Genomic DNA, 18931 nt, shown 5'->3' on the forward strand with positions numbered 1-18931 from the left:
GGCCGTGGAACAGCTTAGGAAGGCGAGGGGAGTGGTGTACGAGCATGGGGAAAAGGCTAGCAGACTGTTAGCGCAGCAACTCAGGAGGAGGGAGGCGGCCAGGGAAATAGGTAGAGTGAGGGACGGGGGGGGGGGGGGGGGGGGGGGGCGCAAAGTGGAGGACCCGGCAGAATTGAATAAGGTATTCCAGGACTTCTATCGTAAGCTGTATACTTCGGAGCCGCCGGAAGAACCGGAGGGGATGAAAAGGTTTCTGGACGGGTTAACCTTCCCAACAGTAGGTGGGGGGCGAGTGGAAGAGCTGGGGGCCCCGATTAGAGTAGAGGAGGTATTGGGGGGCCTAAAGGCCATGCAGTCGGGGAAGTCCCCGGGGCCAGATGGATACCCAGTAGAGTTTTATAGGAAGTTCTCTGAGCTGGTGGGCCCGGTCTTGGCGAGGGTTTTCAATAAGGCAAGGGACAGAGGGACCCTGCCGCCGACAATGTCACAAGCCACTATATCACTGATATTGAAGCGGGGTAAAGATCCGGAGGCGTGAGGATCCTACAGGCCAATCTCCCTGATTAATGTAGACGCCAAGCTCCTGGCAAAGGTACTGGCAGTTAGAATGGAGGACTGCGTACCGGAGGTGATTGGGGAGGATCAAACGGGGTTCGTGAAAGGTAGGCAGCTGGCGGCCAATCTGAGATTACTTAATGTGATAATGATGCCCCCAGTGGGTAGGGAGGTGGAGGCAATGGACGCCGAGAAGGCCTTTGACCGGGTGGAGTGGGACTATCTCTGGGAGGTGCTCGGACGGTTTGGGTTCGGGGAGGGATTGGTGGATTGGATCAAATTATTATATCAGGCCCCGAGGGCCAGCGTCAGGACCAACAGAGAAGTGTCGGAGTACTTTAGGTTGTACCGAGGGACCAGACAGGGCTGCCCGCTCTCCCCGCTGCTGTTTGCACTGGCCATAGAGCCGCTGGCGATTGCGCTGATCCGCAGAGGGATGGAAGGGGGCGGGGTTGAACATAGGGTCTCTCTTTATGCAGACGACCTGCTCCTGTACGTGTCGGACCTAGTGGCCGTGATGGGAAGTATACTGGGAATGCTGAGGAAGTTCGGCCAGTTCTCAGGATACAAATTAAATATGGTCAAGAGTGAAATGTTTGTGGTCCAGGCAAGGGGCCAGGAGAACAGATTGAGAGGGCTACCGTTTAGGCTGGTTGAGGAAAATTTCCGGTATTTGGGAATCCAGGTGGCACGAGACTGGGGCAGGCTGCATAAGTTAAATTTGGCCAGGGTGGTGGAGCAAATGAAGGGAGAGTTTCGGAGATGGGATGCACTCCCGCTGTCGCTGGCAGGGAGGGTGCAGACTGTAAAGATGACAATCCTCCCTCGATTTCTGTTTATTTTTCAGTGCCTCCCGATCTTTATCCCACAGTCCTTCTTTAAAAGAGTTAACGGGATGATCATGAGCTTTGTCTGGGCGGGAAAATCTTCACGGGTGAAGAAGGCGATGCTGGAGAGGAACCGCAGCGAGGGAGGGCTGGCTTTGCCGAGTCTGATTAATTATTACTGGGCGGCCAACATCGCTATGATAAGGAAGTGGATGGTGGGTACGGGGTCTATTTGGGAGCGGGTGGAGGCGGCTTCGTGCAGGGGCTCCAGCTTGGCAGCCCTGGTCACGGCTCCTCTACCGCTGCCGCCAACCAAGTACACCACCAGCCCGGTAGTGGTGGCGACCCTGCGGATATGGGGCCAGTGGAGGAGGCATGTGGGGGAGATAGGGGCGTCTGTCTGGGCGCCAATCTGCGACAACCATCGGTTTGCCCCCGGGAGTATGGATGGGGGGGTTCCGAGTATGGCGGCAGGCGGGAAGGGTGGGTGATATGTTCCTGGAAGGGAGCTTTGCGAGTTTGAGGAGCTTGGAGGAGAAATTTGGGTTGGTAAGGGGAAATGATTTTAGATACCTACAGTTGCGGGACTTTGTTCGTAGACAGGTCCCATCTTTCCCACACCTCCCGCCAATGGGGATCCTAGATAGAATAGTCTCTAGGAGGGAAGAAGGGGAAGGTAGAGTCTCGGGTATTTATAAGGTGCTCATGAGGGAGGAAGGGTCCCAGACAGAGGAACTGAAACTTAAATGGGAGGAGGAGCTAGGTGGGGAAATGGAGGATGGGCTGTGGGCAGAGGCCCTGAGTAGGGTAAATTCGACCGCGACATGTGCTAGGCTTGGACTTATTCAATTTAAGGTCGTTCACCGGGCCCATATGACGGTGGCTCGGATGAGCAAATTCTTCGGGATAGAGGAAAAATGCGCTAGGTGCGCGGGAGGACCAGCGAACCACATTCACATGTTTTGGGCATGCCCTAAGCTGAGGGGATACTGGGAGGGATTGGCGGGGGTCATGTCCCGGGTGCTAAAAACAAGGGTGGTGATGAGTCCAGGGGTGGCAATTTTTGGGGTTTCGGAAGACCCGGGGGTCCAGGGGGAGAAAGAGGCCGATGTTTTGGCCTTTGCTTCCCTGATAGCCCGGCGACGAATACTATTGGCGTGGAGGGATTCAAAGCCCCCGAAGACTGAGTGGTGGCTTGCGGACATGTCGAGTTTCCTGGGTATGGAAAAAATTAAGTTTGCCTTGAGGGGATCTGTGCAGGGATTCGCCCGGAGGTGGCAACCATTTATTGACTTCTTTGCAGGAGAGTGAGCGTCAGCAGGGGGTGGGGGGGGGGGGGGGGTAGAGTAGAGGAGGAGGGAAAATATGGCGGGTAGTACCGGTGGGAGAGGAGCGGGCTTGTGCAATATGTTACGATGGAAGTATTGAAAGTACGTGGATGTTTGCACATTTTTGCCTTGTTTGCTTTCTTTCTGACGATGTCTGTAACTGTTTATAAAGCCAAAAACTACCTCAATAAAATTGTTATTTAAAAAAAAATCTGCAACAACGTTTCAAACACATTTATTCAGAATAATAAACCTCATCAGCAGATTAAGACTGTCAGACTGAACATTATTCAGTGCTGGACATGATTAACAGCAGCAATAAGGGTATAATCTAAACCATGTGGTTTCTTGTGAACTCGCTGGTGTGTTAGCAGGTGGGATGACAGTAAATCCCTTTCCACAGACATTACAGGTGAATGGCCTCTCCCCAGTGTGAATGCGATGGTGTTTCAGAAGATACGATAAATGAGAAAATTCCTTCCCACATTTGGAGCAAGTGAACGGCCTCTCCCCACTGTGAACTCTCTGGTGTGTGAACAGGTTGGATGACTGACTGAATCCCTTCCCACACACAGAGCAGGTGAACGGCCTCTCCCCAGTGTGAACTCGCTGGTGATTCAATAGGTTGGATGAACGAGTGAATCCCTTCCCACACACTGAGCAAGTGAACGGCCTCCCCTCACTGTGAACCTGCTGATGTGTCAGAAGATTGTATGAACGTGTGAATCCCTTCCCACATTCAGAGCAGGTGAACGGTCTATCCCCTGTATGAAGCTGCTGGTGTATCAGAAGGTTTGATGAATTAATGAATCCTTTCCCACAGTCAGAGCAGCTGAATGGCCTCTCCCCAGTGTGAATTCTCTGGTGGTTCAGTAGGGCAGATGGACGGCTGAATCCTTTCCCACACACCGAGCAGGTGAATGGCCTTTCCCCAGTGTGAACATATTGGTGTGTTAGTAAATCCTTTTTGTTTTTAAAGCTCTTCTCACAGTCAGGACAGTTAAAAAATTGGTTATCAGAATGAACAAGTTGATGTGTCTGCAGGTGGGATGACTGAATGAATCCTTTCCCACACACGGAGCAGGAGAACGGTCTCTCTCCAGTGTGAATACGTTGATGTGTCAGCAGATCCTTTTTACATTTAAAACTCTTCTCACAGTCAGGACATTTAAATGGTCTCTTATCAGTGTGAACAAGCTGATGAGTCACAATGTGGGATGACCGAGTGAATCCCTTCCCACACACAGGGCAGGTGAATGGTCTCGCCTCAGTGTGAACTCGCTGGTGTGTCAGAAGGTTGTATGAATGGGTGAATCCCTTCCCACAAATGGAGCAGATGAACGGTTTCTCCCCAGTGTGACTGCGACGATGAACTTCCAGTTGTGATGGGTAACTGAATCCTTTCCCACAGTCCGCACATTCCCATGGTTTCTCCATGGTGAGGGTGTTCTTATGTCACTCCCGCTTAAAGCCTTGTCGACACACGCAGCAGGAGTATAGTTTCTCCCTCATGTGAATGGTGTGATTTTCTTGTAGGCTGTGTAACTAGTTCAAGTTCTTTCCACAGTCAGTGCAATGAAACACTCTCATTCGGGTGTGTGTGTGTCTCGGTGCTTTTTCAGTCACACTGATCTTTGACATTTTTTTCCTTAAGCGGAAGAGACAAATATTTCTCCTTCCAGTTTCAAAGACTGATGACATTCAGCTCCTGATGAATCGAGTGGCTGTCAGATCTAGATGTGATATTTGGTTCTGTCGGCCAATCCTCCACTTCCAATATCCTGTAAAAGGAGTTTACAAAAGTCATCACTGTCAGTCCAGAAATTCTGAACAGACAATTCTAGTTTCTCTGGAACATTTTTCCCTCTCTTGTTCCTCCAAAGCTGTAAATCCCAGTCCCACACACTCACACTCCCCCCTGGGCTGAAATCCAAACCCATCTAACCATCTGCACCATTTCTTTCCTCCACTCCCAGTTTTCTCCCTCCCTCTCCTCTGCCTGGGTTCAGTTCTCCAGCTCCTGTCTGCAGACTGACAATAAAACCAATGGGTCTTATTGGGAGGTTTGGGTTCTCACCATTGTCCCCACTCGCGGCGGCTCTCATTCAGCCTCTGGGAGCCGCACTCACTCTCACTGCGGCTGCGCTCAGGCCGGAGCAGCACCGCGCAGAGAGGAGACTTCCGGGGGCGGGGCAACTAGCGCCTGCGCGTTCTGACTCCTGAGATGGAGATGGGGTGTATTCGGTCGCGCCCGGCATTCCGGGTAGCCTTATCTGCCATTATTTCATTTTGTTCCTCAGGGTGATAAATTGGTTCCGGCACTTTTGATTACGTTCGTTGTTTGTACCGCATGTGCCAGCCGCATCGGTGTTTTTCTCTCTGATCGGCCCCTGTTAAGGGCTGTCATCTGTTTAGGGGGCGATATGCAGCAGGGCGCCTGCGCGGCCGCCATCTTTCTCAGCGGAAATGTGCAGCAGGGCGCATGCGCGGGAATCCAGGAACCGGAAGTCGGAAGAGAGAATCTTGTGAATTTCTCTCCAGGACTGAGTGAAATTCCTTTCGAAACTCCTTTAGAAAGAGGAGGATTTACTAACGGGAACTTCAAACCAAACATCATATCATCCTCTGACTGAGTTACTCGATTCATCATGTGTGCAGGTACATTTTAAAATTGCCACATTAGCATACTTGGCAGCTAAACTGGGCAAACTGCTGACCTTGTTAGTAGTGAGAGTTACTATCCCGGATTTTATCAAAATTTATTGTTCCTGTTGCATTTCATTCAGCTCATTGTGGCTACAAAGTAGGTATTCAGCCTAATCTCAATTTCCAGATTGTGAGGGCAGCACGGTGGTGCAGTGGGTTAGCCCTGCTGCCTCACGGTGCCAAAGTCGCAGGTTTGATCCTGGCTCTGGCTCACTGTTCGTATGGAGTTTGCACATTCTACCCATGTTTGCGTGGGTTTTGCCCCCACCACCCAAAGATGTGCAGGCTGGGTGGATTGGCAATACTAAATTGACACTTAATATGAAAAAAAATTGGGTACTCTAAATTTATAAAAAATAAAATAAAATTCCAGATTGTGGTCTGTAGCATTCTAAGTTACATAAATTCAACTGTCTATCTAAATACCTTTTAAATGTTATGAGCGTTTCTGCCATCATTTCAGGCAGCATGTCACAGATCCTCACCACCCTCTAAACCTCCTAGTCCTTCCCTAAATCTCTGCCCCCTTTTATATGTACCCCGCAACCAAAGAGAATAGGACCTTCCTATCCAATCTATTTAGATCCCTCAGAATATTTATAAATATAAATTTATATTTTTTTCCAATTAAGGGGCAATTTAATTTTGCCAAGTCACCTAGCCTGCACATATTTGGGTTGTGGGGGTGAAACCCACACAGACAATGGGAAAATGTGCAAACTCCTCAGAGACTGTGACCAAGGGCCAGGATCGAACCCGGGTCCCCAACCACTGTGCCACCATGAAATTTATATATTTAGAATAATCTTTATTATTGTCACAAGTAGGCTTACATTAACACTGCATGAAGTCCCCTGTGAAAATCCCCTGGTCACCACACTCCGGCACTTATTCGGGTACACAGAGGGAGAATTCAGAATGTCCAATTCACCTAACAAGCATCTCTTTCGGGACTTGTGGGAGGAGACTCATACAGACGCTGGGAGACCGTGCAGACTCTGCGCAGACAGTGTCCCAAGTGGGAATTGAACCCCGGCACCCTGGCGGGGTTAAGCAACAGTGATAAAAACTGTGCTACCGTAAACAGTTCAGCTCAATGTTCTCAGATTAAAGAAGCTGAAGAGCCCAACGTGGGTCTTGAACCCACGGCCCTGGGATTAAGAGTCCCATGCTCTACTGACTGAGCTAGCCAGGCTGCTTTCCTTAATTTCATTTTGGTCTCCCTTCAGTCTTTTCTGTTCCATAGAAAACAGCCCCAGTTTATCCAAACTTTCCTCAGAGCAAACACTGTGCTGCAGTGTCACCCATAAAACAGTTCAGCTCAATGTTCTCAGATTAAAGAAGCTGAAGCTTGGTCAAACTTTCCCTAGAGCAAACATTGTCAATTTCTGGCTGATGTTGTTAAAACCCCTCTCTGCTCTCTCTAGTGCAATCTTCCTGTGCACAGGGATCTATCTCTGGCCTAACTCGTCCTGTCCTGCCATTTATCATGTCATCCTTTGCCTTGTTTTCCCTCCAACTTTCTTCCTCATTCCTCCAGTGTTCAATCATTTTTGTGTCAAAGGTAAACTTCTTCCTCATGTTCCTACATTTACTTTCATATCAATGATATAAACCAGGAATGAAGGGCCCAGTACTGATTCCTTTGAAACTGTCACTGGAAACAGCCCATTGATTTTCTCTATTCTTTATGGGATGTGAGTGTCACGGGTAAACCAGCTTGGTTGTCCATTCCTAATTGCCCTTAAACTGAGTGGTTTGCTAGGCAGTTCAGAATGAACCACATTTCAGTGAGTTGGCCAGATCAGGTAACGCCGGTGCAGACTTGATGGGCCGAATGGTTTCCTTCTGCACTGTAGATTCTATGATTAATTCCGACCTTGGGTCACTGTCCCTGTGGAGTTTTCCTACGTCTACGCAGATTTCCTTTTCGGGTGCCCTTGCCGCCATCTTTATTGGCTGTGCATCAGGGCGCATGCGCGTTTGTCATCTTTGTTGGGGCAATGTTTCAATGAGTGGGAGGAGCTTGTTCCCCATTGTTCAGAATGGAGACAACTTGTCCATCAAACTGGATTAGTCTTTGACTCTCAATGTCTTATTGATGATGCAAAGCAGTGGCAGCGATGGAAAGAAAAGGAAGCCAATCCTGCTCTCCAGATTTCATTGTCTCATTAGACATCCTGCCCCATGTGTCCAAAGCTCTGCGGCTCTGTTCAGTCACATGAAGACCCAGGATAGAAATTCACAATCCTGAGTAGACGTCATCCTCAAATCAGGGGACTGCTGATGACAAGAGGGTCAGTGTGCAGTGGGGGGCATGAGCGGTCATCCTGGACCCGGGAGCAGGAGGGGAGAATGTTGTGAATTTCTATCCTGGACTGACAGTGATTAATTTTGGAAACTCCTTTTACAGGGGGTTAGTAGGGGAGGATTTACACACAGCAAACTCAAACCAGGAGAAATGTTTATCTTTCCTGAATTACTATTCTGGAAATGACAGTGATGCATTTGTAAACTTCTTTCACAGGGGCTTAGAAAGGGATTCGCAGACAGGAAACTCTCAACCAATCCTCACATCAAATTCTGACAGCACCATTCGGGTTATCAGGACCTGGAGATTATCGCCCTTTGTGTGTAAGCATTGAGTTCAGATCATGACCACACATTGTGTAAACTTTCTTTCTCATATCTCCTCTGTAGATCTTGCTCACAATCTTAAATCTGTGTCCCATAATCCTTTTACACTCTGCTGATGGGAACAGATTTCTTTATCTTTTGCCAGATTTGCCATTGTCATTTCCGGTGCTTGGATCGATACCGGGTAGCCCGTCCAGATTTCACTGGTTGAATCAGCTTGGACCAGTCCATTTTTGGATCCAGTACACAAGTGAAGTTTCCTCCAAGAATTAATTGATATGTATCCAGGTCTGGATCCCAACTATATTTTTAACAAATGTCACATGGTCCCAGTTAGGGGCTTAGCCATACACCAGCACCACCAATGTACCTGCCAATGACCCACTGACCACCACGTATCTCCCATTAGTGTCCGCAGTGATCCTGGTGACCGAAAGAGGGATCTGTTTATTGATTAAAATTGCAGCACATCGAGCCCTTCCGTCAAAGCCCGAGTGAAACACTTGGCTCCCCGCTCCGCAGTCTGGTCTGATCTCTAACCCGCGAGTGTGTCTCCTGCAAGAACACCACACCAGCATTTAGATTCTTTAGGGAGCGAAAACCCTCCACCTTCACTGGTCCATCCAATCCCCTTACATTCCAGGTAACCAGCCCCGAATCAGGGATCTCCCATCCCCTCCCCATCACAGAATCAGCTATTTCCTGTCAATGACCCCCAGATACAACTGGTCCCTGTGGAAGAGAAATCCAAAGGCTAACAACCTTCTGAGAGAACAGATGACTGGAAATCTATAACGTAGCTACAGTCTGATATTACAAGACGAGAAATAATTATACATGTACTTTATTACAAACTGAAATTCATATATTGAATCTGTACCATGTAACAACACTGGACATATCTCTGTCCATTATTAATTTAATGTCCCCTGAAATGTCAGCCACCTCCTGGGGAATCTACCAGTTTAATTGTGAACACGAGGAGAAACAATCCTTTTTTAAAAAATGAATTTACAGTAACCGATAATTTTTTTTGGAATTAAGGTGGAATTTAGCTTGGCCAAACCACCTAACTGGACATCTTTGGGTTGTGGGGGTGAGACCCCTGCCGACACAGGAAGAATGTGCAAACTCCACACGGACAGTGACCTGAGGCCGGGATCAAACCTGGTTCATGGGCACTGTGAGGCAGCAGTGCTAATCGCTGGGCCGCCAGAGACCATTCTTTTAGTCAGTCAAATAAATGGGTCAACCTGTTAAGGAGATGGGTGGGAGGAGTTGGAAACACTTTGTGGAGCCGCAAACCTTCATGTAATTTTTTTTCTCCCAATTAAGAGCCAATTTATTGTGGTTCCAGTTTGGGCTCAAATCTTCAATGAGGACTCTGATCTCTGGCAAGGAAGGAAACCCTGGTAGGTGGGCGGGGAGGATTCACAAACACCCGCTGGAGGCCCCAAACGCCCAATAAGACCCATTGATTTTATTGTCAGTCTGCAGACAGGAGCTGGAGAACTGAACCCAGGCAGAGGAGAGGGAGGGAGAAAACTGGGAGTGGAGGAAAGAAATGGTGCAGATGGTGAGATGGGTTTGGATTTCAGCCCAGGGAGGAGGGAGAGTGTGTGGGACGGGGATTTACAGCTTTGGGGGAACAAGAGAGGGAAAAATGTTCCAGAGAAACTAGAATTGTCTGTTCAGAATTTCTATCCTGGACTGACAGTGATGACTTTTTTTTTTAGAATACCCAATTCTTTTTTTCCCCTGATTAAGGAGTAATTTTAGCGTGGCCAATTCACCTAACTGCACATCTTTTTGGATCGTGGGGCCAGACCCATGCAGACACGGGGAGAATGTGCAAACTCCATATGGACAGTGACCCAGGACCAGGATCAAACCTGGGTTCTCGGCTAGCCACTGTGCGCGCCCCTAGTGATGAATTTTATAAACTCCTTTTGCAGGATATTACAAGGGGAGGATTTACAGATGTGAAGTTCACATCAAGATTTAACAGAGTCACTCCATTCATCAGAACCTGCATATCATTGGCCTGTGAATGTGGAAGAAGAAATGTTTGTCTTTTCTATCTGTAGGAAACGACTGAAAAAAACCCGACATACACACTAAACTCGAGTGAGAGTGTTCCAGTGAACTGACTGTGGAAAGAGCTTTAACTAGTTACACAGCCTGAAAAACATCACACCATTCACAGTGAGGAGAGACAATGCACATGTTCTGTGTGTAGACAAGGCTTCCACTGATTGTCCAATCTGGAGAGACACGAGGAGACCCAAAACATGGAGAAACCGTGGAAATGTGGGGACTGCGGGAGGGGATTCAGGTTCCCATCTAAGCTGGAGATTCATCGACACAGTCACACTGGGGATAGACCGTTCACCTGCTCTAAATGTGGGAAAGGATTTATTGAATCATCCGCCCTGCGGAAACATCAGCGAGTTCACACGAGGGAGAGGCCATTCACCTGCTCTCAGTGTGGGAAGGGATTCATTGAATCATCCGCCCTGCAGACACACCAGCGAGTTCACACTGGGGAGAAGCCATTCACCTGCTCTCTCTGTGGAAAGGGATTCACCCAGTTATCCACGCTGCAGACACACCAGCGAGTTCACACTGGGGAGAAGCCATTCACCTGCTTTCAGTGTGGGCAGAGATTCCGTGCTTTATCCAACCTGAGGAGCCATCAGCGAATTCACACTGGGGAGAGGCCATTCACCTGCTGCCTCTGTGGGAAAGGATTCACTCAGTCATCCAACCTGCAGACACACCAGCGAGTACATACTGAGGAGAGGCCGTTCATCTGCTCTTAGTGTGAGAAGGAATTACATAGAAAATAGGAGCAGGATGAGACTATTTGGCCCTTTGCACCTGCTCTGCTATTCATTATGATCCTGGTTTATCATCCAACTCAATAGCTTAATCTAATCCCGCTTCTCCCTCCATATCCTTTGATCCCCTTTGCCCTCAGTGCGATATCTAACTGCTTCTTGCAAATATACAATGTATTGGCCTCAACTATTTCCTGAGGTAACAAATTCCACAGACTCACCACTCTCTGGGTGAAGAAATTTCTCATCTCTGTCCTAAATAGTCTCCCCCGTATCCTCAGACTGCGACCTCTCGTTCTGTACACTCCCTTCATCGGGAAAATCTTTCCTGCATCTACCCTGTCAAGTCCTGTTGGAATATTATAGGTTTCTATGAGATTCCCCCATTCTTCTGAACTACAGCGGATACAATCCTAACTGATTCAATCTCTCATACATCAGTCCCACCATCCCAGGAATCAGTCTGGTAAACCTTCGCTGCACTCCCTCTAGAGCAAGAACATCCTTCCTCAGATAAGGAGACCAAAACTACACACACTATTCCAGGTACGGCCTCGCCAAGGCCCTATATAATGACAGCAAGATATTCCTGCTCCTGTACTCGAAGCCGCTTGCAATGAAGGCTAGCATACCATTTGCCTTCTTTACCGCCTGCTGTAGCTGCATGCTTACCTTCAGTGACTGGTATCCGAGGATACGCAGGTCTTGTTGCACATTCCCCTCTCCTGATCTATGGCCATTCAGATAATAGTCTGCCTACTCATTTTTGGTACCAAAGTGGATAACCTTGCATTTCTCCAAATTATATTGCATCTGCCATTCATTTGCCCACTCACTCAACTTGTCCAGATCACACTGAAGGATCTCTGCATCCTCCTCACAGCTCACCCTCTCATGCAACTTGCATCATCTGTAAATTTGGAGATATTGCATTTTGTTCCCTCATCTAAGTTGTTAATATATAAGTGGCGCAGCTGCCTCATGGTGCTGAGGATCAGGGTTCAATCATGCCTGGGTCACTGTCTGTGTGCAGACAAGTTCTCCTCGATTTTGCATTGGTCTCAGCCCCATAACCCCAAAAATGTGCAGTGGAGGTGAACTGGCCACGCTAAATTAGCACTTAATTGCAAAAATAGAATTGGGTACTTTAAATTTGAAAAGAAAATCATTTATATATCTTGTGAATATCTGGGCCCAGGCACTGATCCCAGCGGTACCCCACTAGCCACTGCCTGCCAATTTGAAAAAGATCCATTAATTCCTCCTCTTTGTTTCCTGTCTGCCAACCAGTTTTTATCCATCTCAAGAGACGACCCCTAATCCCATGTGCTTTCATTTTACACACTAATATCTTATGCAGGAATAAGTCGAAAGCTATCTGAAAGTCCAAATATACCACATCCACTGGCTCTCCCTCGTCAACTCTACCAGTTACACCCTTGAAGAATTCCAGTAGATTTGTCAAGCATGATTTCCCCATCATAATCCATGCTGACTCTGTCCGATCCTGCCACTAGTTTCTAAGTGCTTTGCTTTAAAATCTTTGATAATGGATTCTAAAATTTTCCCCACTGCCGATGTCAGGTTTACTGGTCAATAATTTCCTGTTTTGTCTCGAGCTCCCTTTTTAAATAGCGGAATTATATAATCCACCCTCCAATCTGAAGGAATTGTTCCAGAGTCTATAGAATCCGGGAAGATGACCACCAATGCATCCACTATTTCTAGAACCACTTCCTTAAGTACTTTGGGATACAGATTATCAGGCCCTGGGGATTTATCAGCCTTCAATCCCATCAATTTCCCCAACACCATTTCTCGAATATTGATCTCCTTCAGTTCCTTCCTCTCACTAAATCCTGCGTTCCCCAACATTTCTAGCATCTAATTTGTGAAGCCAGAACCAAATTATGCATTTATTTGCTCAGCCATTTCTTTCTCCCACATTATACATTCCCCTGTTTCTGACTGTCAGGAACCTACATTTGTCTTCACCAATCATTCTCTTCACATACCTACAGAAACTTTTACAATCAGCCTAATTTCCTGTTTTGTGCCATTCCCAACATCACCACTGCAGTTTGGGGGTCTATATACGATGCCCACTAATGTTTTTGGCCCTTGGTATTTCTCAGCTCTACCCATACAGATTCCACATTGTCGGAGCCAGTGTCCTTCCTCACTATTGCATTAATTTCCTCTTTAACCAGCACTGCCTCTCCACTGCCTTTTCCTTTTTGTCTGTCCTTCCTAAATACTGAATATATTCAGTTCCCACCCCTGGTTATCCTGCAGCCATGTCTCCATAATCCCGATTATCTCACACCCGTTTACATCTATTTGTGCGATTCACTCGTTTATGCTGTCTGCAGTCACACCAGGGAGTTCATACTGGGGAGAGGCTGTTCGCCTGCTCTCAATGTGTGAAGGGGTTTTGTAATTCATCGCACTTTCTGAGACACCAACAAGTTCACAACTGATTACAGGGATTGGATTCTGCTGTTATTGTTTCTGTTCTCAATTACATCCAGGTCTGCATTTTGTTCATTCTGTTGGTCAATGGGGATGGTCAGAGGGTTTCTTTCAGCTGGATTGGCCGGTCTCACGGCTTTGTCTCCAGTGGGCTGATTCTCTCTGAACCTTCTTGCGAATATCTGGTTGCACATTTCACAAGGATCAAACAGTGAAAGGGAGTTTGGAGGTTCATAGATCATGGAATTTACAGTGCTGAAGAAGTCCATTCGGCCCATCGAGTCTGCACCGGCCCTTGGAAAGAGCATCCCAACCAAGCCCGCACCTCCACCCTATCCCCATAACCCAGTAACCCAACTTAATCTTTTTTGGACACTAAGGGCAATTTAGCATGGCCAATCCACCTAACCTGCACATCTTTGGACTGTGGGAGGAAAACGGAGCACCCGGAGGAAACCCACGCACACTCGGGGAGATCGTGCAGACTCCACACAGACAGTGACCCAAGCCGGGAATCGAACCTGGGACCCTGGAACTGTGAAGCAGCTGTGCTAACCAGGTTAGAAGATATTTCATTACCATTTCTGTTTGGAAACCCCCCAAATCATGCCACATTGCCATGAAGATGGGCTATGGTGGCTCCATGGTTCTTTTGTTTAATTTATCTCCGTGCTTCTCAGAAGTAAACTATCAGGGTGTGAGGGGAAAGTTGTCTGAGCCGCACTGGGAACTACATTAAATAGTATGGTGGGAGATAGGCAATCACTAATATTTAAGGATTATTACAGATTTATATGGGTATCGGTTAGCTCAGTTGGCTGGATTGAGCTGAGTGACACCAACAGCAGAGGTTAAATTCCCATACCGGCTGAGGTTAGCCATGGTCTGTGTCAGTATTTATGCTCCACATGACCCTCCATCCACCCCTCTCCATGTCCCCTCATCAGCATCTCCTTCTATTCCTTTCTCCCTCATGTCTGTATCTAGCTTTACGTTCAATAGATTCATGCTGTTCCCCTCAACCACTCGCTGTGGTAGCAAGTTGCACATTCTCACCACTCGCTGGCTAAAGAGGTGTCTATTGAAATTCCTGTTAGATTATTGAACCCCTTCATAATCTGAAAGGCTTCCATCAGGTCACCCATCAGTCTTATCTTTTCCAGAAAAAAGCAGGCCCAGCCTTTCCTGAGTGTTAAATGCTCTCAGTTCTGTCTGTTATGAATCTTTGTTGCACCTTCTCCAGTGCCTCTATTTCCTTTTTCTAAATGGAGATCACCAATGTTGTCAGAGCTCCCAGTGTCATCTAACCCTGGTTCTAAACGGCAGCACGGTAGCATTGTGGATAGCACAATCGCTTCACAGCTCCAGGGTCCCAGGTTCGATTCCGGCTTGGGTCACTGTCTGTGCGGAGTCTGCACATCCTCCCCGTGTATGCGTGGGTTTCCTCTGGGTGCTCCGGTTTCCTCCCACAGGCCAAAGATGTGCAAGTTAGGTAGATTGGACATGATAAATTGCCCTTGGTGTCCAAAATTGCCCTTAGTGTTGGTTGGGGTTACTGGGTTATGTGGATAGGGTGGAGGTGTTAACCTTGGGTGGGGTGCTCTTTCCAGGAGCCGGTGCAGACTCGATGGGCCGAATGGCCTCCTTCTGCACTGTAAATTCTATGATCTAAACACGCTGAACATTTCCTCCGTGCTTTTCAATTCTATCCCTCTGGAATGGAACCCTATATATGGGCCCCACACTTTGGGAAAGATGTGAAGTTCTTAGGATGTAGAGAACATTTACGAGAATGGCACCAGGGATGAGGGACTCCAGTTATTTGGAGTGACTGGAGCAGCTGAATTTCTCTCCTGAAATCACAGCATCTGGAGGGCGGGGAGTGAGGCCATTCAGCCCTTTGAGACCGTGCCGGCTCCCTGTGGAGGAAGCCAGTCTGTCCATTGCCCCGTTCTATCCCCGAATCCCTGTGTGTTTATTTCTCTCAGTGCCTGTCCAATTTCCTATTGAAATCCTTCCGTCATCTCTGCATCTCCTACCCTCATAGGCAGCAGGTACCAGATTGTCACCATTCGTTTTACATGTACACAAGGCTGTTAGAGCACAGAGGAGTCTATTTGGCCCATTTTTCCAGTGCCAGCTCTTTTTGTACAGCGACCCATTTAATTCCATCGTTCGACTATTTTGTTTTCTTTTTCAGAATTAATCAAATTCCCTTTTGGAAGTTACAGTCCAATGCGATTCTAGCACCATTTATAGCTGTGAATGTGAATCTAATTCACTTGTTTCTCAGTCCGGAAGAAACAATCTCGAACACGTCCGTACTTCAGAATATTCTTTATTACGATCGGAGCCGCTCTCTAGGTATTCCAAAGAACCACCTCTCTGAGAGTGCCAAAGTCTTGCTCAAAGCACCTTTCCTTTATATGTTTTTTAAGGGGTTGTCTCTTACATTCACTTGAGCTGGCCCCAATACAGATTACAGCTTGTTTTTATCAAATGTTTAGTACATGACATGATTAATTTGTTATTGTCATATTTTCAATACATAATCTTACAGACATTGAGGTAGACATTTTGCGGTTGTCTATTGGCACAAAAGCGTATAGCAATTTTAGCAAAACACCAGGTGCCCAGCCATGATTTATCAATGGCTCTTACATTGGTTATTAGAATAATTCCAATACATGATTTTACAAACCTTGAAGTTATCTATTGGCATATGATAATGTAGCAGCTTTAGCCTAATTAGTAGCTTAATTGGTAAATGGTAGCTATAATTGCAAGCGGCCTCCATTTTTCATATCTCATCATCCGGCCATTCGCCTTGTTTCTCAAGGTTGTGTGGCTTATAGTTGCACTCCCTTACTTTGAACATCCTGCAATGGCTTCAATAACATATTCTTACATATTCGTTTAATTTGTGATGTCCCACCTGGTTCTTTCTGTTTCTGGCTATTAACCCTTACTTCACATACTTCCCTGCTTCACATTCTCATAGCCAGCGCATTCCTAATCACAACAACTCGCTGTTTTTTACAACAAATAATTGTGCATATGGTCTGTCTGGAATTTCACTGAGTATTCAAAATGGTGAATGATGTGGTTATTACACAAAGTTAAGACTCAACCTTTATCAATGGATTTGGTGAGGACACCGTGTGTAATATATGTGGACAATTAGAATAAAATAAATTTCTATAAAACCTCTCACCACCACTGGACCTCCTAAAGTGTTTTAAAGTCAATGGAGTACTTTTGAAATATATTCACTGTTGTAATGTAAGAAGCTGTAAGTACGCATGTGTAATCACATATAGTTTTAAAATTGTTATTTTCATAGTGTAATCACTGTCATTAGTAACAAGGTCAAGGAAGCCCTTTTGCATCTCTAACATGTGGCTTCCTGCATCCATTTCCCCTTCTGTACCTTTCCCATATTAACTATGTATTGATTTCATAGCAAAAATCAATAATTAAATTAATGATTATTCAGTAGTGAACATAGATGATCATACATGAATTGGTGTGTGAGGTAGTTATCTTGTAAAGACTAGTTCTTTATTTTTAAAAATAACACGGCAGAGCTATCAGAATTTGTTTGAAAAAATAAATTTCTTTATAATTTTGAGAAGTTACAAGACATCATATTCTGCCAAGACTGTGTGGGCTGGTCAGTGGAGTAATGGTATTGTTACTGGGCTCGTAATCCAGAGACCCAGGTTAATGCTCTCGGGATCTGGGATCGAATCTGCAAATGAAATGTTTTTGAAATTGAATAAAAGTCTCAAATTAAAAGTCTAATGATGACATTGTCGATTGTTGTAGAAACCCATCTGGTTCACTCATGTCCTTTATGAAACCTGCTCTCCTTACGTGGCCTGGCCGACACGTGACTCCAGATCCACAGCAATGTTGTGGTTGATCTGTAAGTGCCCTCTGAAATAGCCTCGCAAGACACGCAGTTCAAGGGCAATTGGAATGAGCAGTAAATGCTGGCCCAGCCAGTGACCCCCACCTCCCAGGGGCTGGTTTAGCTCACTCAGCTAAATCGCTGGCTTTTAAAGCAGGCCAGCAGCACGGTTCAATTCCCGTACCAGCCTCCCCGGACAGGCAGCGAAATGTGGCGACTAGGGGATTGTCACAGTAACTTCATTGAAGCCTACTCGTGACAATAAGCGATTTTCATTTCATTTCATTTCATTTCATTAATAATTTTTAAGGCGGCTCATTGTTCAATCAGAGAATTGTGAGAAACTGTCTCTTTGATTGGATTTGATTAATTGCCACGTGTATCGTGGTACAGTGAAACATATTGTTCTACATGTCCAGACAGATCGTTCCATACATGAAAAAATATAGGACATACAATAAATATACAATGTAAATACATAGACACAGACAGCGGATGAAGCATATGGAGTATAGTACTACTCAGTGGAGAACCAGTGTATCTTGTATTAACCAAATGTATTAATTAAAAATTAGTGTATTAATTAGTTTGTAACATGATTAAATAAGTAGTGATCCTTAATTGAGTGACAATTAATGAAACTTTTTTTTTATTCATTGGACATCGGCGTCGCAGGCTGTGCCAGCATTTATTACCCATTCTTATCGATTCCAGGCTTGGGTCACTGTCTGTGTGGATTCTGCACTTTCTCCCCATGTCTGCGTCCCCACGTAGACATGGGGAGAAGGTGTAATCTCCACACCGACAGCCACCCAAGGTTGAAATTGAACCTGAGTCCCTGGCACTGTGAGACAACAGTGGTAACCACTATGCCACGCTAACAGTTGACTCTGGTGGGATTTGAACCCACAACCTTTGAATCCCTTACTTGCCATTAAGTAGAAGTCCAACACACTATCCATTGTGCTACAGAGTCATACATATCCTTTAATCCCTTTAGCCCCAAGAGCTGTATCTAACCCCTTCTTCAAATTGTACAATGTATTGGCCTCAACGACTTTCTGTGGTAATGAATTCCACAGGCTCGCCACTCTCTGGGTGAAAACATTTCTCCTCACCTCAGTCTTAAAAGTTTTACCCCTTATCCCCAAGCTATGACCCCCTAGTTCTGGACTCTCCCGCCATTGGGAACATTCTTTATGAATCTACTCTGTCCACTCCTGTTAGAATTTTATACGTTTCTTTGAGATCTTCTCATTAAAAAAGAGGTAGAGAAGCAGAATTAGGCCATTCAGCCCATCGAGTTTGCTCTGCTATTCGATCATGGCTGATATGTTTCTCATCCCCATTATCCTGTCTTCTCCCCATAACACCTGAGCCTCTTATTAATCAAGAACCAATATATCTCTGTCTTAAAAAGACTGACGGGCATGGCCTGGTGCCACATGGCCATCAATTAATTTCCTTTCCCCCTGGAGAAATCAAGGACTTGACAGTGTGTTTGAAACAAAGCTGATTTATTTCACAAACAACAAGATATTAAACACTCGCCCAGCTCAGTTACAGGGAATCGAAATAAACCCCAATTGTCAGATTGAAGATGGTTCAATTCTGGGTGTGATTATCAGTGGCAGTAACAGCAGAATCAACACT

At 46.2% G+C, this 18931-nt stretch overlaps 1 protein-coding gene and 2 non-coding genes across 3 annotated transcripts; all 3 read right to left on the minus strand.

Annotated features, from left to right (window-relative positions):
• Window positions 1–3184: 3184 nt before the first annotated feature.
• LOC119960299 (zinc finger protein 214-like) lies at window positions 3185–3850 on the minus strand (the record flags this gene model as incomplete). The annotated part of the gene is made up of 1 exon (XM_038788047.1): window positions 3185–3850. A coding segment is annotated over one exon (666 nt), but the record flags the coding sequence as incomplete, so codon positions are not given.
• Window positions 3851–6538: 2688 nt separating this feature from the next.
• On the minus strand, window positions 6539–6611 carry trnak-cuu. Its single transcript has one exon. It is a non-coding gene; the product is annotated as a tRNA-Lys (tRNA).
• An 11552-nt stretch (window positions 6612–18163) lies between these two features.
• trnar-ucu lies at window positions 18164–18254 on the minus strand. Its single transcript is given in 2 exon segments — window positions 18164–18199; window positions 18218–18254. It is a non-coding gene; the product is annotated as a tRNA-Arg (tRNA).
• Window positions 18255–18931: the final 677 nt, after the last annotated feature.

This window comes from Scyliorhinus canicula, unplaced genomic scaffold, assembly GCF_902713615.1.
Source record: "Scyliorhinus canicula unplaced genomic scaffold, sScyCan1.1, whole genome shotgun sequence".
In the NCBI taxonomy this organism is placed as follows: domain Eukaryota; kingdom Metazoa; phylum Chordata; class Chondrichthyes; order Carcharhiniformes; family Scyliorhinidae; genus Scyliorhinus; species Scyliorhinus canicula.